The sequence below is a fragment of the Lipotes vexillifer genome, unplaced genomic scaffold (genome assembly GCF_000442215.2).
Source record: "Lipotes vexillifer unplaced genomic scaffold, Lipotes_vexillifer_v1.1 scaffold1028, whole genome shotgun sequence".
NCBI classification, from domain to species: Eukaryota; Metazoa; Chordata; class Mammalia; order Artiodactyla; family Lipotidae; genus Lipotes; species Lipotes vexillifer.
In genome coordinates, this window is record NW_006779287.1 from 402,371 (window position 1) to 426,078 (window position 23,708).

The 23,708-nt window shown below is 36.6% G+C and overlaps 1 protein-coding gene across 1 annotated transcript in view; it reads left to right on the forward strand.

Moving 5' to 3' along the window:
- Positions 1-23,708, forward strand: part of FBXL17 (F-box and leucine rich repeat protein 17) — a 487,979-nt gene that overhangs the window by 121,100 nt on the left and 343,171 nt on the right. The window contains exon 5 of the mRNA XM_007452559.1: positions 18,397-18,504. Coding sequence (XP_007452621.1) covers positions 18,397-18,504 — 108 coding nt within the window. The remainder of the gene's footprint in view (positions 1-18,396; positions 18,505-23,708) is intronic.

Below are 23,708 nucleotides of genomic sequence, written 5' to 3' on the forward strand. Positions count from 1 at the left end.
GGGAAAGAGACTGAAATCCTCTTTTCTTAAAGCAGTAAAAGGGATAAAGCATGTCTAGACATTGTAGTGCAGGGTCAAGAAGGACTTAGGTCTCTAGGCCACATGATCAAGACCAGTGTGTCCATTTGTTAGTTGAGAAAGAGAAAGGAATAGGAAGGAGGAAGGATTAGGATGGGTTGAACCTGGCTTTGAATTTTTCTCAGCCTATCCCTGCTTGAATGTTTCAGTATCAAATATAATTTAGAAAACTCAAGAGGAGAAGTAAAGTATATTGTATTGATCCAAATTGTTACTTTTCGTCTTCCTCTTCCTTACTTCCCAGTGTTCCAAGATTTCTTTATCATTTGTTTTCCTTTTTAAGAACTACTTGTTATTTTTCAGGGTAGGTCTGCTGGCAAGAAATTCTGTAAGTTTTTCTTCATGTTTGAATGAATGTCTTGGTTTCCTATTCACTTCTGAAGGATATTTTTTCTGGATATAGAATTTCGGCTTGACAGTTCTTTCAGCACTTGAAAAATATTGTCCCATTTCCATCTGGTGTCCTTGGTTTCTGATGAGAAATCTGCTGTAATATTGAATTGTTTTTCACATTCCAGCTATAGCGAGATTTTGTTGCTTTCAAGATTTGTTTGTCTTTAGTTTTTAGTAGTTTGATTATGATATGTTCTGGCACATGTTTCTTTATTCTTTTGGGGTTCACTCATCTTTTTGAATTTGTAGGTTTATTTCTTTAACCAAATTTGGGGAAATTTCTGCCATTATTTCTTTGAGTACTGTTTTAGTTCAACATTCTTTCTCTTCTTTTTTCTGGAATACTGATGACATGAATATTACATTTTCTGCAGTCTGTTTTCTCTGTGTTTTTCAGAGGGAGTACTTTCTATTTTTCTATCTTCCGTTTTACTGGTTTTTTCCTTTCGTCTTCATTTTGCTTTTGAGACCATCCAGTGACTTTTTTCCTTTTGATTATTTTACTTTTCGGTTCTAAAACTTCCATTTGGTTCTTCCTTGTTTCATCTGTTTCTTTACTGAGACTTTTTTAAAAATTTGCTTCAAGAATGTCTGTACTGTACTTGTTTACTGAAACATTTTTTATAATGTCTGATTTAACACTTTTGTCAGATAATTCCAACATCTGCATCATCATGGTGTTGGCATCTCTTGATCTTTCCCTGGGAACCTGAGGACAACACAGTGGTGAATACCCTGGATTGTCTTTTTGCCTCACACATCCCTCATTGGGTCATGGAGAAGCTAGCAACCTGGAAAAACCAGTGTGAACACAGGCCAAAACAAAAACGAAAACAAACCTCAGGAAAACCCTGCTGTCCTGCTGTTTCTAGCCAAAGGAAAAGTCTACATGTGTTTGTTTTATATATCATGCCCAGGATTTTGTTTTGTTTTGTTTTGTTGTTGTACTTGGTGGGGAGAGTAGGATAATACATCTCATTCTGGAACCAGAAGAGACGTGCTGGTGTGAATGTTAATCCTTGACATGTGGCGAATATGAATCACATCACTTCCTAGCTTCATACAGATAAATAATACAAACCCCCAGAAGCCATGAATACCCTGAAGATTTTTAAAAGGCAGTAAAAGTTAAATTCTATGAGTAAAAATTAAAACATGCTCAAAACTTTAAAAATTCAACTTTGAGTGTCAAAAATTTAGATATATTAATTTTTAAGACATATTAGTTAAAATTTCAAATCTGACATTAGAAGAAATCTGATAACACATAAAACAAAGTTAACTATAATAGGTTATATTTTTATGAAAGTGACCTTATTTATGAGAAAGCTGTAATCTGATAGTCTTACCTCCATTTTTACAGAATATAAAACGGAGGTATAGAAGATTGAATAATGTGTCCAAGGTGGCCACAGTGCTGCCTAGGGCAGAGCCAGAATTTGATGCCTGGATTTTTCATTCTTACCATATGTTTTGTACATTCACGTCTCTGGGCCCTTGTACCTATTGTTCTGAGTGGTCCTACCTCACCTCCATGCCTGAAATGATCTTTTAAAGGTCTCTCCTTTGTGACTTTCAAGATAACATTTGGTCCCCCCGACAAATGTGTAAAACTAATTGCTTTCTCTTCTGTGATCCAAAAGCAATTTTTGCATGGCTATTTTAGCATTTATCTCATGTTATTATGGGTATCTGTGTACATTACTCCTCACCACCACTGCACATACATACATACTACACAGGGCTTTTACATACTTGATGATAAACATTTGTAAATTGAATTAAAATTAAAATCTGACTCCCAGTTAGACACTACTTTGTCATGTTGCATTGCCTCCTCTAAATAGTTAATGAACTCTACAATGTTAGGTAAGGACAGATTGCTTAAAATTTCAAAAGGCCAAGCCTCTTCAACTAACTAAACCAAAAATCTCATTGAACAAAGATGTTTTTCTTTTGATGCTTTAGTGTTTCTTTCTTTATGAAATTCCAGAAACTTAGTTTTCACCCAGATTAACATATAATCTTTTCCCTCTTTCACCAAATGAACCAATTTATTTGAATACAATTATATTGAATTTGTATTATATGAATTCTTTACATGCAGTATATTTTTTAATCCTCACACAACTCAATGGGGGTAGGTACTGCAGTAACTGAGATGAGAATATTGGGATTTGGAGAGTTAAGTATGTAGCTGGTATGAGGTGAAATGAGTGACTCAAATCTAGTCCTTGTGACTTCAAGTCTTAACCACCTAAAGTTGTAGATTCCTGCTAGAATCCTGCTGGCCCATTTCTTTTTATATATGCTTATATATATAGCGTTTGCCAGATCCTGATGCACATATTTTGAAAACATGAGGAAGAGGGAGAGCTTTGTGGTAGGGGAGTAAGGGAAGGTGCAAGTTGTATGGCATCTATTCCTCGTTCAACCCCCTGGTACTTGGTTTTAATTCCTATGCTTAGAGGGAGAGGGACAGAAACTGAAGAAACTGTGTATGGAGAGACAGACAGACATTGTGAGATGGTGGCCCCATCGGGGCTCAGGTGGTGAGGTTTGGGGCAGAACTGGGGCAGAGGCCACTGGTTCCACTTGTGCAGTGCTCTGGCACTCCCAGGACTAGGAACTTCGATGCCATGACACTGGAGTGATCATAAGAGGGAGGAAAAGCCTTGAGCTCTGTTGAGTGGCTCTGCTGTAAGGCACACGGAGGCAACAGGAACCAGAGCAAGTCAGCACCTGTGGGACAGCAGCTAAAGCTGAGCACTTGGGCAGGAGCGAGTCACTACTTTGGGCATCCCAGAAAAGACCATGGAGAAAACTTAGAGATGCTAATTTCCATCAGTCAGGCTAGTGGGGAATTCTAGCTCCCTAATTAGGTCACTAAAAGCAAATGTGTCTCTATTTTATAATTCCATGCAAGTGAGGTCTGGGATATATTTGATTATTGTTTTCAGACAAAGTACAGGCGAGAAGCTGTGTAATACAAGCACATTATCACCATGTTGCCGAAGCCGTTGGCTTTGAGAATTCCTGGAATATATCCCTCCACTAAGCATTGCATATTTGTGTACATTTCAAGTACCTTTTAATACTGTGTTCTAGATGTATGTCTTTTTCTGCAGTCCAGTTATATGTTGGAACAGTGATTCAGTGTTTTAAATTTTTGCTTTATATTTTGGGTCTAAACTAGTGAATTGGCTCTACATAGTATTATGTTTCTTGACAATTTTTTTTAAATGTACATTTTTTCAATATATGGGGAAATATATAAACAGATTTTCAAAAACTTGTTTTTGGCTTACCCAAGCAAAGTGTATTTAGATGTATTGTATATTGTTTTATAATACATTTTCTTTTTATTGCATGGAAGAATAAAGGCCAGGGAGAAATATGGTACTAATTTTTTTTTTTTTTTTTTTTTTTTCCCTGACCAGGGATCGAACCCTGGCCCTCGGTAGCTGAAGTGTTGAGTCCTAACTAATGGACATCCAGGAAATTCCCGGGAACATGGTGCTTTAAATGAGCACTTACCATCGAAGCCAAGGGCTCTAATCCAAGATCAACTGTGTAATCTTAGACAAATTACTTGGCCTGTCTAAGCCTCAGTGTCTTACTTTATACATTGGGGGAAGAATGTATGTTTCATAGGATTATTACAAGGATTACATGAGATAATGAGCATGTCAGTGCTTAATACAGTACCAGGCACTTAGTAAGTACTCAATATATAACAGTTGTTATTAACCCCTTCAGATATCAATGTTTACTACATACCAGTTCCACATCTATGACTAGTATCATTTAATTCAACCAACATTTGTTTGGTGGCTACCAAATGACAAGCACTACACAATGTTTGTGTCCCCCCAAAATTCATTTTTTGAAATCCTAAAGCCCAATATAATATTAGAAGATGGGGCCTTTGGGAGATGCTTAAGTCATGAGGGTAGAAGCCTCATGAATGGGATTAGTGCCTTCTAAAAGAAGCTCCAGAGAGTTCCCTAGCCTCTTCCACCATGTGAGGACACAGTGAGAAGGCACAAACCATGAACCAGGAAGTGGGCCTTCACCAGAATTCAACCATGCTGGTGCCTTCTCTAGAACTATGAGCAATAAATTTCTGTTGTTTATAAGCCACCCCATCTGCAGTATTTTGTTATAGCAGCCCAAACGGACTAAGACAGACTTGAACAGACACTTCTCCAAAAAAGATATACAAATGGTCAATAAGGACATGATAAGATGCTTGATATCATTAATCATTAGAGAAATGCAAATCAAAACCATCCTGGAATACCACTTCACACCGACTAGGAAGGCAATAATCAGAAAATCAGATAATAAGGTTTTTGTTGTTGGTTTTTTTTGCGGTATGGGCCTCTCACTGTTGTGGCCTCTCCCGTTGCGGAGCACAGGCTCCGGACGTGCAGGCTCAGTGGCCATGGCTCACGGGCCCAGCCGTTCCGTGGCCTGTGGGATCTTCCTGGACCAGGGCACGAACCCATGTCCCCTGCATCGGCAGGTGGACTCTCAACCACTGCGCCACCAGGGAAGCCCATATGGTACTAATTTATATCTAATATTTTATAGGTTAAAATAATCTACATCCTATTTTTCTAAATTTTAAGAAAATTTACATTTTATTTCTTAAAATTTTCTAAACTTATTTTTTAAACATTTACTTATTTATTTAATTTATTTATTTTTGGCTGCTCTGGGTCTTAGTTGTGGCACGTGGGACCTTTGTTGCCGCCTGTGGGACCTTTGTTGCCGCCTGCGGGATCTTTAGTTGCTGCATGTGGGCTCTTAGTTGCGGAATGTGGGATCTAGTTCCCTGACCAGGGATCGAACCTGGGTCCCCTGCATTGTGAGCGTGGAGTCTTAACCACTGGACCACCAGGGAAGTCCCCAAGTTTTCTAAACTTATATGAGAATTATTTAGGTTAACATAAGAGAATCAATTTTAAAAAGCCTTCTCCCATGGTTTTTTTTTCCTTTTTTAGCATTTGTTTTCTGTGATAATGGAGTGTTGATGTAGAACTTTGGACAAGAAGAACATAAAGAAAATTAAAATCACACATATAATCCCACTACCAAGAGGTAGTTAACATTTTATCTCCTCAGTTTTTTCACTCTGCTTATATACTTAATAGAATGATGTTTAAACTCCTAATAATTATATATCCTGCTTTTTCAATTACATTATATTTTCTGATTTCATTAAATATTTTAAGAAAATATGATCTTTCATGGCCACATAGCAGTCTATCAAAAATATATACCATCATTTAACCATTATCCTAATTTTAATACATTTGGGAGGCTTCTGTGTTTTTTCGTTACTACAAATACTGCTACATTGAGCATGCTGGTCCACAAATCCGTCTTTTGTCTGCTGAGCCTATTGCTAGGAAGTCCCCAGATGTGCTCTTTTTGGGTAAAAATGTGTAACACCTTTAAGACTTTTACACTGTACTTTAAATAAATGTAAATAAAACTCATCTAGCACAGTGCCTGGCAAATAGGCACTCAAATACTGACTTTTAACATAGAAATTCTGCAGTATACTTGTCATTTCATCCCCAGTGATATGGTTTTTCTAGTACCTGCCTTTCCTAGATTTGACTGATTCATTCATGTATTCCATAAATGTTTAATGAGCACCTACTATCTGTCCAGCCCTGTTAAGGTATATGTTAACTTGGACTTGGGGAATGTTATGAAAATACTTAAAAACCTCCTTTGACCCCTTTTTCCTGGAGAGATGAGTCTGGGTCTTGATGTTGTATAACATGAGCTCTGCCCTTTCTGAGCTTCTGATTTCAAAAAATGAAATGAAACATAACTTTTTTTTTAATTCTGCCAAAACTGACAAGGGAAATGCCTTTTTCTCACATTCTTGTTACTTGGCATGGCTTCCTCTGTGAAGGTTAAGTGTGTGGACCAAGTGGACTAGGTCAGGGTGGGTGATGGACTTGCCATCTTACTTCCAGTTATTGTGGGAACCTTATTAAAGGAGGTGGGATTTTATAAGCTGTTTGAAATGTAAGAACGAACATTTAGTGAGCTGTGAATGCATTTGTCTGACGTGATGAAAAATGTATAACCTAATTTTAGGTTTTGTTTTTTGATAATAGGTTTTCTTGTTTAAAGAATGTGAAACATGAATATGCAAGAAATGTTCTATATTCATACATTAGGGTGTTTGTATGCTTTTTTTAAACAGGTGATTATTGGCTCTTATTTATGATTAAAACATGGATTGTTATAGGACTTTATACCTTGGTTAGATTTTATTCATCCTGGGAAGCATTTTTCTCTTGTTAAAATATTAATCTGAAATATTTTCACAAACACAAGTGACTTTTTGAAGGTCGTGCTCTTGCTTGTATGTATTTTCTTTTTGCAAACTATGCATCAGCCTCCCAGGGAGGAGGTGGTTCCTTGTGGTTATAGAATATTATACTTATAATAAATCAAACTGATTATATATTGATGAGTTAAATTCCTTATAATCACAGGTAAGAAACTTTGCTATTCTACTTATTATATAAGACATTGGATATTTAGGAGCATTACAAAGCCCAATGTGGGTGTATATACTTTGTTGTGCTTTCCAAAGCCTTTAACAACAGTAAGAATGTGCTGTCATCTCCAGGGGCTGTTAGAGTATTGTCAAGTTAAAACATTAAAAGTAGAATCAATATACCCTTAGAGATATAAGGTTATTTGGATTACTTCCTTTTATTATCTATAATTTTAGATATATTACAAAGTACAGGTAAACTTGTTTCGTACAGTTAAACTTTTAACTTTTATTTTACTGAATGAAAGTCTCATTTAACTTACATTTTTCCATCGATACTTCAGCCTGGTGAACAAATATAGAATAGACAGTTTATGTATTGTCATTTCTATTTCTTTTTCTTTTGTCATTTCTATTTCTAATGGCCCAGTGGTAGGTAGGTGGGACATATCATAACAGAGACTATCATTAAATGCTGCTTTATATTCTATCAAGTATAATGATAGGAATAAAAGTTAATTTTGTACAATAATGTTTGAAGTGACAGCTCCATGGAACTGGGGAAAGGAAGTGTATACATTGAGTAGTGACTAATCTTTATTAAGCACTTTGTATGGTATGTGTCCAGCACATGGGAATTCTCTTGGAATGCTCACAAGAACCCCATTAGGTTTCTATCTCATTTTCACACTTTTTGGAAAACAGATAACTTCTTTAAGATAGTAAGCTAGTAAGATGTGGAGCTGGATTGCAACCCAGTCTGAGTTCAGTGATTTCATGCAGTCAGATAATCTTACATTTCTTTTTGAGATAAATAAAAAGTTTAATATCATTGATTTGAAATTAGTACAATAATTATATTTAAAATGCTTTCATTCCATATTATGACCAGCCAGTTAAGAAAGGTGTGACAGTGGGCATAAAAGATTCAGAAGAAACATGAGGAAGAGGAAAGGGAAGAACCAGAGAAAGGAGGTAAGGTGACAGATGGAAACACAGGAAAGGGGAGAGGACAGCAAATGTCCTGGAGAGGAAGATATATTCAGGCAGAGGTTGAGGAAGGAAGCAGAGAATGCCCAATTATATAGAAAAGGAGAGAACCCAGATGGTTTGGAAGTCTAAGTTACCTTATAATGGTGGCTTTTCCCTTGCTTTGTGAATCTTAGCGTGCCTTTTGAAACACTCACTAGCTCTTCTGCTATTCAGAGTACTTCCCCTGTTTTTTGTGTGTTAGCCTTCTGGGACTTAAGTTCATTTCACCCTTTGCGATGAAACCTCAATGAAAGTTAGATGATTCAGAATTCAAGTTGTGTTTACTACTTCTGTTTTTTCCTGTTTTCTTACATAACTCATGATACATCAACACAATCAAATTTTGGTAAGTGATCTGCCTGGTGGATTTAATGTAGCCTTCAGTCATATTCTTATGATTTTCTCCTTATACTCTTTGAAATGAATCCTCAAACTAACCATATCTCTTAATTTAAAAGTTTTATTTAGGAATGAAATAAAGCTTGACAGAATGGAAGAGACTTTATTTTCAGAGAATTAAAACATATTTTCTGTGATGTGACCAAAGAATTAATTGTATGTTTATGAAGCAACTACTTTATTATCAATTATGTTTAAGGTCTCAAATTTAGTGCTCATATAGATTCTTTGGTTGTATTTTAAGTATATTGTTATGTTCTAATGAAAAGAGTACTGGGCTCCTATGTAACCCTGTACAGATTACTTTAACTTCTCTGTTTCTTCCATTTGTAAAATGGAAATTACACCTTCCTGTATATCTAACTGGGTGAGTGGACAGATGTATATGTGTACTAGAAAATGCTTTGTAAATATTATTGCTGAATACAACTATGGCTGTTAGGTTAGTAGATTTCTTTTCAGATTACTCCTTTCATTACTTAAAGGATGAGCAGATGCAGAGTAGACTAATTGTTCTGTTTCATTTACATTACCCAAATATTATTTCAATAAAATAAAGCAGTATTCATCAAAGAAACTTGGTCAGAATATTAAAGGAAAGTGGTTGAGTCATACCTAACTTACCATAGATCTTTTTAATAGGGACACATATCTATGCCATTAGTTCTGGACCAATGTCTTTCCCTTTCACAATACTTTAATGCATAACTTACAAATCTCTTTTTATCAGCCAATCTGACTTTTCCAAACCCAGACTAACATTAAGCAAGACAGGATGAGCAAAAATCAGGCAAGGTCAAATAAGCAATCAAATGATCAGATTCTCATTGGACACTAATGGAATTTTAGACTTTTAGAAAATGATTAGTTATGAATCTCAATGCCCTTTGTTGACAAAAGGTCAGTTTTTATAAAATTGTGGTAAATTTTTAATGAGATTTTTAAATTACCGTGTTGGATTGTTATCTCTATAAAACTATACATAGTTCATTTTTCATATTAAGTCTCACATGAACATTTTTGCTGGAATGAAAAGGGTATTATGGCTCTGATTTTTTAAAGAGCCTATTGTTAGAGATATACTGAAATATTTACTGATAAATGTGATGTTTTAGAAGTGGATGGGGCTATTTATGAAATAAGGTTGGCCATGAGTTAGTGACTGTTGAAGCTAGGTGATTGGTAAATGGAGTTTTATGTATTGTTTTTTCTACTTTTTTATATTTTTGAAATTTTTCATAATAAAAGGGTAAAAAATTTTACTGTTTTGAGCTTCTGATTTGCTTAATGGAATAGTTGTGTCATGCTAATTAAAAGGCAAAGTTGTATTAGTAAATATGAGTTCTTAAACAATCCTTATTTTTTCTCATGATATATAAAAGCAATACATATTCTAGCTTGCTACTGAAATGATATAGGTGTATAATGATATCAGGCATGCAATAGCTTAAAATGTTTGAGAAAAATCTTATTTGTAATAATTGAGTATAATTTTTAGTCATATTTTTGTCTTCTTTCTACATGTACTATGTAATTATGGCATACATATAGAAAGTAATAATTCATTGACTACTGCAAATGATTATATTAAAGTAGTGATCACACCTGTAATAAATGTTTTTTCTTATATCTTTATTGGAATATAATTGCTTTACAATCTTGTGTTAGTTTCTGCTGTACAACAAAGTGAATCAGCTATATGTATACATATATCCCCATATCCCCTCCCTCTTGAGCCTCCCTCCCACCCACCCCCCTTATCCTACCCCTCCAGATCGTCACAAAGCATCGGGCTGATCTCCCTGTGCTATACAGCAGCTTCCCATTAGCTGTCCATTTTAAATTTGGTGGTGTATATATGTCAGTGCTACTCTCTCACTTCATTCCATCTTCCTCTCCCACCTCCCCCAACCCCACCGTATCCTCAAGTCTGTCCTCTACGTCTGCCTCTTTATTCCTGCTCTGCCACTAGGTTCATCAGTACCATTTTTTTAGATTCCATATATGTGCGTTAGCATACGGTATTTGTTTTTCTCTTTCTGACTTACTCCACTCTGTGTGACAGACTCTAGGTCCATCCACCTCATTACAAATAACTCAATTTTGTTCCTTTTTATGGCTGAGTAATGTTCCATTGTACATATGTGCCACATCTTCTTTATCACACTTGTAATAAATGTTTAACATTTACTCTTCTCACTAGATTGTAAGCTTCATGAGGGCAGTCTGTCTTAATCATTGTATGTAACACAGTACTTGGCACATAGTATTTGCTCAGTAAATATTGTTGTCTGACCATAGTTTAAAAGAAAACTATTTCTGTTTAAATAACATTATTTTAGATTTCTTTTTAAAATTTACTAACGATATGAAAATTTTATTACATAAAGAGCATAGTGAAAAGGTCTTAATGAAATGATTTATAAAGTGAATCTATACCAAGTGTTTTGTCTCCATATTTAGCTATTTCCTTTGATATGATCAGTACCAATTTGTTTTGTGTTTTTGTTATAACTGTTTCAAAGGAGGGGACTTTCTAGTGCATTAATTGTAGGTGTACACTACACCCTGTGAAAAATAATACAGAAAAACAAAGGAAGGTGAAAATGAAAAAGAATTTTTTCATAGAGTTTGAAGACTCCACTAAAGCAATGGAGAAATTTTGTGTTCCATTTTAAAGCTCCTACAAGTATAATATATGGTTACTTGGTATCTAAGTAAAATTTCTTCATTTGGGGCTTTTATCATCACAGTACGTCACATAGTACTTCTTTGTCTGTTGTTAGACGTGGATGCTTTCTGACTCTGGCACGTGCCTAGGCCTCACTGAGGTACCCCTCTGTGTGGTATGCTACTGTTCACGTCGGGGTAGGGACCCTGCTGCAGCCATAGTCCACTGGCAGCCTCTCTGAGTCCAGAATATCCCTGTAGCTGGTCCTGGGTACACCTGCTGGAGTCTGAAGTACAACTTTCCCTTTATCACCCTTCCGTTAGAGTCTTCAATGAATGGCTCCATCAGTTATGTGCCTGCAGTATGCCAGAACTCAAGGGGACCTTACAGTTTTTTAATCCCTGTGTTACTCGTGTTACCAATAAAATAGATTCCCTCCCTCCCTCCCTCCCATATCAAGTCATAACCATTCTGCCAGGCTTTCAACCCTCCATAGTCCAGTCACCTCTTCATACTTGGTTTCACATCTAGTCAGAAGGTCCTGGGAAACTGAACTAAACTAGACTGGGATGCAGCACACAGGCTACAGTATTCCCAGGGATCTCGCTAGTAGTCGTGGCAGCTATACTTGTTCATATCCCAGCCTGTCTCCTCTCTGCTCTCTGTACCTCGTCTTCATACTGAACTAGTACTTGACATGAGGCATCGTGCATATCGTAGGTACTCAAATGTTTGTTGAACTAAAGGGATTTAAGAGACTGAGCAACTCTGAGTGAAATAAGCCCTTTACTATAAATGTGCTTTCTTCAGTTTTGAAGGTACTGCTGATTCTAGCCATTGACTACCGGGGTCACTTCTCTTCTGCTTTCCTAAACCAATAGGGGATACTTAGACAACCAAACTCTACTCCGGCTGACTTCTGCCCAGAATCATACGACTCTTCTAGTCTGATGAATTTTGCTGAACTGGAACACATGGAAATGTTTTTGCCCTTCGGTTATAAAGCTCAGTTAGAACCCAGCCTAAGCAGATTGCTTTATGCTGGCTTTATTTTGCATTCAGAAGGTGAGGGCACCCCATAGGCCCACGGACCACTCTGGCTGAAAGACATGAATAAAAGTAATGAGGTTAGCATTCTTCCTGGAAAATTCTTTAGGAAGTAGACTCACTATGTCCTTGATCCCTGTTGCTCTTTGTCCTTGGAGGTGGAAAGAAGACCTTGAATTGGTCCTAAAGTCCTAAGTGAGATTAGGTAGTCACCCTGCTAATTTCCTCCCATTCGTTTTCCAGTTCACCCCAGAATCAAAGTGCTGCTGTTTCTTTCTTTGAAAGCTGTATATCCCATTCTTAGCCATGGCTTCTTTATGGCACTTGGAACCAATAAGATCAACAGATCAAATTTTCTTAGCATTAAAAAGGACTTGTTTTTCAACATCGACACAAGGCATTAACATGCATCAAGACAGGACTTCATTCATTCACTCCTTTTCATTTTGGAGCCCCTGTTGTGTGCCAGGCCCTGTGCCAGGCACCGGGCTTAGCGCAGTAAATGGGATAGGTGGGAAGACCATCACTTAGTGAGCAAGGGTAGGGGGTGGTGGGGTGATGAAAACAGGTGGAAGAGTTAGGGAGGAGTCAGATTATGCAGGGCCTGGTAGGTTATAGAGGAGTTGGGATTTTATTCTTGGAGTAATTGGTGCCATTGGAGCATTTTGAATGGCAGACTGACATGGTCAGATTCGCACTTAAAAAGATCACTGTGGCTTGATGGGTGGAGAACAGATTTGCGGGGTCAAGAGTGGCAGAAAGAGGTCCAGTGTGCAAGCTATTGAAAATGTCCAGGAGAAGGAGGACATGTCTTGGACCATGGTGGTCTGTGGTGTCAGTACAGATGGCAAAGAGATAGCCCCATGTATACCCAGGGTCATCTTCAGTACTAATGTTTGCAGGATCTAGTTAGTTGTGAATGTTAGATTTAGTTGTGGGACTGTTTCTGGATTGATTTCATAAGACTCTTTAAGAGAACTTATTAAAAGTATATATTTCTGGGGCTTCCCTGGTGGCGCAGTGGTTGACAGTCCGCCTGCCGATACAGGGGACACAGGTTCGTGCCCCGGTCCGGGAAGATCCCACATGCCGCGCAGCGGCTGGGCCCGTGAGCCATGGCCGCTGAGCCTGCGCGTCCGGAGCCTGTGCTCCACAGTGGGAGAGGCCACAACAGTGAGAGGCCCGCGTACAGCAAAAAAAAAAAAAAAAAAAAAAGTATATATTTCTGGGTCCTGAATTAGTAGGTTTGGGGTGAAGTCTAGAGAAAACTTTTTTTTTCTGAGCAAGGTCACAAAATACTTTTATATTATTTAGGACACTCATGTAGGATTACACAGAACAGTTCTTTGATGCCAGCAGTATAAAAATGTTCAAAGATTGCTCCACCTTTTTAGAGTTAGTACTACAAATTCCTTTCCTCCCCAGATACGCTAGCATCATTTCCAAAAGTTAATCTTTCAGTGCAGATTACAAAACCCTTTTCATTGACTCATTCTTACTCTGATAAAGATAGATCTCTCCTCCCATGTTCCAAGAAAACTTTTTGTCTTAAAATAAGAATAAATTGCATCTCTTTATTTAGAATCCTGAAATTTTTGTAAAAGCTTCTCCCATCCTTATTTTCTTATTCTTTAATTTTAATCCTTTTTAGGTGAAAGTGCTTTCCTGGGTTATCAGGTTCTACTTACGTGGTTTTATAATTCACTACCGTTAATCCAGCTTCTTCAGCACCTCTGAATCAGACTCTACCCCAGCCCTCTCCTATGCTTTCCTCTTTTGGGAGGGTTCTCAGGATATACAGGACTATCACGGCATTGGCAGCACACCTGGTCTACCTATAGGAGATGAAAAAAGTAATCAAGGGAAGCACTTCTCTTCAGGAAATTCTTTAAAAAGTAGACCTACTGTGCCTTGATCCTTTTCACTCTACTCTGGGGCTAAAGGGAGGGCCTTAAATTTGCTTTTGAGTGAAATTAGCACCATGAAATGAATCACAACCTAGTGTGCATAAGTTAAAGGGCATGGGTTTCAAAACGTAAAAGACCAAAGTTTAAAGCCCCACTTTGCCACCTGCTAGTGATTTGATTTGGGGGAAGTCAATCTCTAATAGGCTTATTTTAGTCACCTGTTAAATGGGGATAATGTTGCCTCTCGAGGCTATTATGAGCATCTCCTGTGATGCATAGAGAGGACTTAGCTAGGCACACAGTAAGGCCTTAGTAAATATAGCCATTTTATTATCTACTCTCTCTTAAACTCTTTGGCTACTAGTACCCCAAACCTCAACAGAGTGAGCTGTGTCCAGAAACTGAATCCCTAGATTCAACAATTCAAAAAAAAAAAATTTGTAAACAATAACTCTCCAAGCAAAATTAGTGACCCTGTACTGCTCACCTTCTGTTCTTTCTCTTTCTTCTAGTCCAGAATAGTTTAGTCATGTATGAACACTTCTAACACAGTGGCTATTACATTTGCCCCATTTTAGAATTTTCTAGGCCTATTGTTTCTACTTCCTGGAGAGGTTTCTCTCTTGTAGCCACATTTGATCTCACAAGAAACCACCCTCAAAGGATTTCTGAGTTCAGCTTTCAAGAGCTTATGAGAACTAACATTTTCCTTTTCCCTCTGCCCCCTGTGTTTCTGGTTTTCATTTGCTTAGGGTTTAGCAACTAGAGAAGGCCCCCTTAAGGTTCACAAATGGAGGCTCTACAGGAATCTTTGTGTGTGTTTATATTATTGAGGCTTTTCATGGTTCTTGTGACTCTGAAGGCACAATAGATATTCCTTATCACCAGGGCTTTTCCACCTTGTAACACTAAATGCACTTGCGTGCTTTCCATGCCGCTATAAAAGTATAGGCTGGCTTTTAGAATGCCAGCTTAAGGAGACGGTCTTCTCTACGTCTGTCATGTGAAGAGATGACACTATTGAATCTGAGGTTCATCGTCCTCTTTATCTCCATCACAGCTTTGACTAAAAGATCAAAATCTGCTTTGCAAGCTGATCTCATTCCCCCCTGATTTTCCGATACTACTTTCCAAATCCTGAGCCACATTTCTCTCTGCATACGAATTCTTTTCTACTGCCTGCTTTTCCCACAGTCTGTGAGTAAGTATAATCCTTCAAAATCAAACCGTTACAGGTGTCTTTTCAACAAAAAGCGCTGGGGCAATTCATATGCAAAAAAAAAAAAAAAATGAACCTTTCACACTGTTCACAAAAATCAACTCCAAGAGCACCATAGACCTAAATGTTAGAGCTAAGACCACCATTAAGGAAATGAAAAGACAAGGCACAGAATGGAAGAAAATATTTGTGAAACGAGTATCTGATAAAGGACTTGTATTCGAGTTATATAAAGAACTCTTACAACTTAATAAGAAAACAACCAGATTTTGAAAATGTGTAAAAAAATTAAGCTTATACTTATCACATGACTCAGTAATTCCACTCCTAGATATTTACACAAGAGAAATGAAACATAATGTCCATACCAAGACTTGTATGTGAATGATCACAGAAGCATTATTTATCAAAGCTCCAAACTGGAAACAATTAAAATGTTTATCAACTGGTAAGCAGATAAACAAAATGTAGTATAGTCCTACAGTGCAATTCTACTCAGCAATAAACATGTAACACCAAGGATGAATCTCAAAAACATTACACTAGTGAAAGAAGCTAGATACAAAAGACTACTTATGATAGAACTCTATATGAAATTTCTAGAAAAGGCAGGTATGGATGTGTAAAGCATGGTTGTCTAGGAGTGGGAGCTGTGATTGAACATATGGGCATAAGAGATAAAGGGAATTTTGGGGGTGGTGCGATGCATGTGTTCTACAACTGGATCCTGGTATTGGTTGCACAACTGTTTAAGTTTAAGGCCTTTTATTAAGTCTCCTAAAACACATCTAAGCCTACTAAGAGTGTTTCTATACTCCAAGGACTTACTGTGGTCTTGTTTGGCTTATAGGACTCTGTTGATGCTGGAGGCTCCTTCGAGCTCTCTTATTCTGATTCCTTGAGCTGAAAGAGAAAGACCCACCAAGCACATTTTAATACCTTTTTTTCTTCTCTCTGAAAGCTCTAACACCTTGGACTTGAGCTTCTTTGTGTCCTTAATCCTTATCTGAATTCCTCTTCCCCCTTTTGAAGATGGACCTAGGAGAAGCCTGATGTTAGAGTGAGATTAGGCAGGGTTATTTAACCAAATGGCCATAGTTATTTAACCTTTGTTCTCTCTCATCTTCCCCCGCCACCCCACTTTTTAATAGAAGTTTGTTTTCACTAAAGCTTCAGGCAGTTTTAGTGCCTTAAATATTCTTTGTTAACATAATGTTTTTAGAAAGCTGAGTGTCAGGAAGGCCCATTTTTAATTTATCAATGGCACCCTTACTCTTAATCTGCTGAAGGATACTTTACTTTTGAGGGCAGAATTAATCTTTTATCAGATGTACCATGGATGCTGTTGGTTTCACTATTTTAGGAAAATGTTCTTGGGTTGTTTCAGAATTAATGCTACCCACGTATGTTTATTTTCCAATATCTACTCAGAATAGATAAGGAAGATACAAAGTAAGAGTCACCCATATTAAATTTAATGCAAAGGAGATGCAAGTCACTGCTGTTTGAAAAACTAACAGTGGTGTTTAACTTGTTGATTTCATCTTGACTGTGAGGAAAGTGAATCTGAAATTAAGCCTATGATAGAGAATATTTGGACCTTCTTTAATAAGCTACAACTTTGTGGAACAGTGAAGAAAATGTTAGCACAATTATAAGAAGATAATTTTACACATGGAAAGTTTTTGGAGGTTGAGGGAGACAAAAAAGGAATTTCAGTCTGCCCTTTGTTTAAAGCAGGGCCATGTAGAAATGCCAAAAGCTGTCAGTGTAACTTCTTTCCAGCTCTGGGGCCTCAAGTTTTCACATCCCTAAGAGTCTCTTAGGGGCTTGTTAAAAATACAGATCCTTGGGCCACACCCCTGTTGGCTCTGAGATTTTACTAAACTCCTCAGGGGATTCTAATATGTATTACATTAGGTAAGGTTCTTCAGAGAATCGGAATTAGTATGAGGTGTGTGTGTGTGTGTGTGTGTGTGTGTGTGTGTGTGTGTGTGTTTGTAAAAGAGATTATTGTAAGGAATTGGCTCATATAACTATGGAGGCTGAGAAGTCCCCAAATCGGCAATCTGGAGAACAAGGAAAGCTGATGGTGTACTTCTAGTCTGAGTGTGAATGCATAGGAACCAGGAGAGCCGATGATATAAGTTTGAGTCTAAAGGTAGGAAACTGGTGTCTCAACTTGAAGACAAGGCAGAGAGAGAGAAAGGGAGAGAGAGCGAGCAAATTTTCCTTCACTCAACCTTTTTGTTCCATTCAGACCTTCAACAGATTGGATGTGACTACGGTTGAGTGGTCACCTTGGGGAGAGCAATCTGCTTTACACAGTCTACTGTTTTAAATGTTAATCTCATCCAGAAACACCCTCAGAGATACCCAGAATAATGTTTAATCAGATATCTTGGTGCCTCATTGTGTAGTCAGGGGGACACATAAAATTAACCATCACACCATCCAAATCTGAGGAATTTGAAGCAGTGAGCGGCAAAACCAGATTTCTTGGAAGAAACACTTGTAGGGAGAAACCTTATAAAGAGACCATTGTTGCACTTTAGGAAGCAATTGTACAATTTCAGTTATAAAAGATGTCCAGACTAGGCAAATTCATAGTGACAGAAAATTGCCAGGGGCTGGAGGCTGGAGTTGGAATAGGGGAGTGACTGCTAATGGGCATGAGGTTTCTTCTTGGGGTAAAGAACATGTTCTGGAATGAGATATTGGTGATGGTTGTACAACTTGTGAATATGCTAAAAACCACTGAACTGTTCCTTTTGAAGGGGTGAATTTTGTAGTTTGTGAAGTGTATGTCAATAAAATATGTACATATCTTTTGAGAGAGATGCGAAGAAGTGGAGGTAGATAGTGTTGACATCTCTGAGACATTTTCTGTGAAGAAGTAAACAAACGTGGGGTGATAGAAAGGGATTATGGGGTTGAGGGAGGATTTAAAAGAAAAACCACAGGACATATTGCAGCATGTCTGTATATGGATTCAAATGATCCATTGGAAAGGGAAATATTAATGATGCAAGGTAAGGCAGAGGGAATTTGCCATAGCCAAATCCTTAAATTCACTCACTGTAATGCCATCTTGACTTTCTTCATGTCTCTTCCCTAGGTGACAGATCAGTCGGTGAAAGCATTTGCTGAGCACTGTCCTGAACTTCAGTACGTTGGCTTCATGGGTTGTTCAGTTACTTCTAAAGGAGTCATTCATCTAACCAAGGTAGGAACCGTGGCTACGCCTCCTTAGTTTTCCAAGTATCATTCACATCAGTGCCCTAGCAATGTTATACGTACTTGAATGAGGACTACTCAGACCATTATAGAAGTGTGAGTAGTGTTTGGTAAAATTAAAAACAGTTTAAGGCAACAATACAAAATCTATCCTTTCTGAAATGGTACATTCATTTAAACAAGAAACTTTTTTGCTTTTTCATTTGCTAATGACTATGAAATGTATACATTAAAGAAACTGATATATATGACAAAACATATTGAGATGTTAATGTATTGTGTTAGAAGATATTTTGATGAAAGTGTTCACTGGTCACATATCATTAGATCTTCTGAGCATTTGGCTTTTAAGAAGTGAATATGGTCAGTGCATATGATTAAGTTGAGTATGTAACGTGAAAAGAGAAGCAAATGTATGTCAAAAATTAACTTTATAGTTCAGAGAGTTTACTTATATACCAAATATATGAAATCTCATATTTTAGCAATAATGAAAATACCAGTTCCTTTGTAATCTCTCCCTTTCAGTGTGTCATCTCTGCTGTTTTTCAGAGTTCTAAAATAATTAGGAGCTAATTCTTATATATATGCTTTAGAAAACTGACTACTATAAAATTTACTTGTGTATTATCTGAAATTTGTCAGGTCTCTTCAAGCTTACAGTTTAGGGGGATATAATGTTTTTCTTTCTTCCTAGGAAAAGAGCAAATGTTTACGAGTTACCTAGAACTATGGCAATAAGGCCCAATGGATAGGAGTCTGGGCTCTGTTGTCAGCTTGTGTTTGAATCTTGGCTCTGCCATTTATTACCTAAGTGAGCAAATTATTTTTCAGGGAATTATTTGAAGTAATATATGCAAGATGCTTGCCTCAGTTTCGAAACCACAGTAAGTGCTAAGTAAACTTTAGCTACTATTATTAAAATAGGTGCTACAATATCTAAATTGCTGGAAAATCAGAGCAAACTTTGAAAAAAAAAATCAAATCACTGTTCTAGTCTAGTGTATCTGAAACAGAACCTGTGGTTGTTCTGTGTCTTAAATGACTGATCAGCTTTAACTATATTTTGAGGATCAGAACCTAAAGCCAGCAGAGAGGATAGGCACGTTATTCTCTCTTATTGCTCTATCAAAACATCTCAGTGTAACCAAGACCATATGTAACCATAATTTTTTATTCATTTTCTATAACCTTGGCCTGAACATTTTGATAGATGAATATTTTTCTAGTCACATCTAATGCTGTTTATGGTGTGGAGTAGAAATGCCTTTGGATGAACAGATTGTGCACAACAAGGGTTATAATGACCGTATGTGGGCTTTTTACGATCACTTGAAATTGTACTCATTAAAGACAAAGCAAGACTTATTAGATCAGTAAGTGCTTCCCTGAGCATTTTGAGATGGCCAAAAATTATTGTACACTGGTACTTAAAAGATCAGAATTATTTTCTGTGACAAAATAGCAACGATAGCAAATGTCAGCTTTGGAAAACTTAATTTGCTGAGAAGATTATTCTGAAGATTATATACCAGGATTGGTGTTTTGGCCTGCTAGCAGTCAGAATCTACTGGATTCATATCAAAGCTGGTCCACAGCGTTTTAGGAGCATCTTTCTTGCTCAGCACAGTATTTGTTTTGATGAGAAGACTGGTTTGTGGCATAATATTGCTTAGTTTCATGGATTCAAGTAAAGGCAAGATAGCATTTTAAACATGCTTAACTTTTGCAAAGCTATTTTAGTTATCCTATCTCTTAAAAGCCAAGAGTAGAACTCAAGTTTTAATAAAATAAAAGCTTTTTTGTTAAAATATTTGCATTCTGATAGTGTTTTTCTACTAAGACATTATACAAAATGCAATTTACATTCACCAAATGTTTGTAAATATATAAATGTTCCTAGAAAGTTGTGTTACCCTTATTATAATCATGGTATATAGCTCTAAATAATTTATTATCAACATGGTATGTAATTCTTAAATAAATGATTAGGGAGATATGAGATACAGAGTGTTGAGAGTTACTGGTATAAATACATTTAATTTTATATGATTTAGAAAATCTCTCCAAGTTATTACTTTACTAAGTCTCTGGCTCTAAGTTTGCTACTTTCTAGAAGCAGGTGCCATAAAATCCCTGTGCCTTAGTTTCCTCCTATGAAGAGATGTGCCTGTATTAGGTGATCTATCTCTAGAGTTTCTTACAGCCAAACAAATCTCTGAATTTGAGTCATTGGCCTGGACGGGACTGTGAGTGGCTGTCACTGAAACTAAGGAATGTCAAGTCTTTAGTAAGTTAGAAGGGAAAACTGGGGATTTGTGACATCTTAGATTGTTAAATCAAGGGCAAGAAGACAGAAGATTGGGAATAAATGGAAGAATATTGATATTCTATTACTGTGGTCTCGTGGACTTAATTTTACTTTGATGCTCTCAGTCTTGCCTGGCCTCTATTTATTGATGACACACCCTTAGTATTGATGACACACCCTTAGTCTTCAGATAGATTCTGCTAATATCAAGCAATATTGAAGTAAGAGGCCTTCCTTCTAAGCTGCTGTTACTATGTAAATGAGAGTCCAGAAGTAGCCAAGACTGAATGCCCACAGGTTGAGAAGATAAAGTCAGCTTTACCAGAGTGGGTTTGGAAGCAATGATAAGAACTTTTGAGGTCTCTAACAGTTGAGAACGTTAATGACTTGTATCCGGCAGAATTGAGCTTCCTCCAATACAGGTGTGTTCTTTTCACTGCTGTGTACCTACTTATAAATGTAAAATATTTCTATCTTGCACTTTTGCTCTCCTTCCCACTTTTCAAAAACAAGTTCAGCAAATGCAAATGTATAGTTAACCCCTAGTGACTAGACTGTAGTGCCTAAATATCATTTGCCACATTAAGGACTAATAGGAACATGTCAAAGGACCCAAAAGCCAACATGAGGTGCCTCTCACTGGCCTAAGCTGGGATACGTTGAGCATCAAAAAGGAAAATGGCTGAAATGGATTAAAACAGATGTATAAAAATAATAAGTTTACAATGATCTATAAAAAAAACAAAACAGAACTGGATTTCTTCTTCCAGTTAAGATGGAGTAGAGGGGACCAGATTTACTCTCTTCCCTGAAACAACCTAGAAAAACTGACAAAATATATGAAACAATGGTCTTTAAGACACTGGATATCAGACAACCAAGGACAGTGATCCCTGAGATCTAAGAAACAAACAAGAGAAGCCCTATGCTTGCCTTCGTCTAGTATGTTGGAAGAGTTTCCAGCTTGTAGCACAGAGAGGGATAATCCAGGCAAAACTCAGCAGACTATCTGAGTTGAGACAGAACCGAAAATCCTGGTCTCCAGGATAGCCAGAATTCAGAGGACAGAGTACCAGAGTGGAGAGAACTTGCATAGAAAACCCCAGAGATTGGAGTATGCTCTCCCTTCCTTGCTCATCCAGTCCTAAATAACCCATGAGTAAAGAAGAAATCAAAAGAGAAATAAGAAAATATTTTGAACTGAATGAGAATGAAAACACAACACATCAGGTTTAGTGTGATGCTACTAAAGTATTTACTTTAAATACCACCAAACACCTGTATAAAAAAAAAAAGGTCTCTAATCAAGGACCTTAGCTTCTGCCTTATGCAACTTGAAAAAAGAAAAGCAAATTAAACTCAAAGTAAGCAGAGGAAAGGAAATTATAAAGATCAAAGTGGATATCAATGTAATGGAAAACAAAAAAAAGAAAATTAATGAAAGCAAAAGCTGGTTCTTTGATAAACTCGATAAATCTCTATTCAGACTACTTAAGAGAGAGAGAGAAATTGCCAATACCATGACTCAGAGGAGTAACATAGCTACAGATTCTCCAGATATTAAAAGGATAACAAGCGAATATTATGGACATCTTTATGCCTCTAAATTCAACAAGTTAGATGAAATGGAAAATTTATTTGAAAGATGCAAACTTCCAAAGCTCACTGAAGAAGAAATAGGTAACTTGAATACCTCTATATCTCTTAAAGAAATTATGTCTGTTGTTAAAAACCTTCCCTCCAGTGATACTCTGTGCCTAGATTGCTTCACTGGCGAATTCTACAAAATATCTGATACATTTTAAAAACTTTATCAGTAAGAGATACATACTTGAGTATTTACTAGTGAAATGACACAATGTTAGGGATTTGCATTAAAATATTACAAAGGGATAAAAAGAAAAAAAGTGGATAGGCCACTAAAGGAGACAAAAATGGCAAAATATAGATAATTGAGCTGGGCTGTAGGACATGGTGGTTCATTATATTATTCTCATTACTTATATTTGAAAATTTCCATAATAATAAAAAAGCTTTTAAGGGGTTAAAAAGTTAAAAATGTTGCTATTAATACAACATGATAAAATCATACTATTCAATAGCATGCTTTTTGAGAATGCATAATACCATGGAAAATGCTCAGGATAATAATTAATAATCATATACATTAATATATAATATTAATTTAAAATCAGTTGAACAGATAAGCCAATGGAATCTGAAATGTCAAAGAGACACATTATTTTTATGTATAGTTGGAGTGCAAACCTCAGAAATGCTGTGGGTTCATGAGTTTAATGCCACAGATCCATTGTGAATTGACTTAGATCAGTTCAAATGATTTCTACCAGTAATCAGGAAAATGCTATTTTATATGATATTAAGGATGATGGTGAAGAATTTTTGACAAAATGTTCATTTTCATTATATGCTATATAAAAATTTATATTTGTCATAACTTAAAATTGTTGATAAATTTAAAAGTTGTGTTTATTAATTAATGATATTAATTCTGATGATATCTTAATTAATGATATTAATTCTGATGATACCTTAGAACTTATTGTTGCTTCAGTTTATAAACATGAACTGAATTCTTAGGATGTGTCATATATGGGTATGTTTGTTTTTGTTTTTAAATTAGAGGGTTTTTTTTTGGAAGGTAACAGCTGAAAAAATGCCCAAAGTTCAGATATTTTCTTGGACCATATCATATTAAAGAACTTTTTTAAAAACACATATTTTAAAAGTGCTTATGGCCGAAAATATGAAATATTTTCTAAAGAAAAACAAAATTGATTTTTTTCAGTCAATTTAACATAAGTGAAAGAATGTTCATTCATGCAGCTAACTCAATTTTCATCTTCCTTTTCATGTTTATT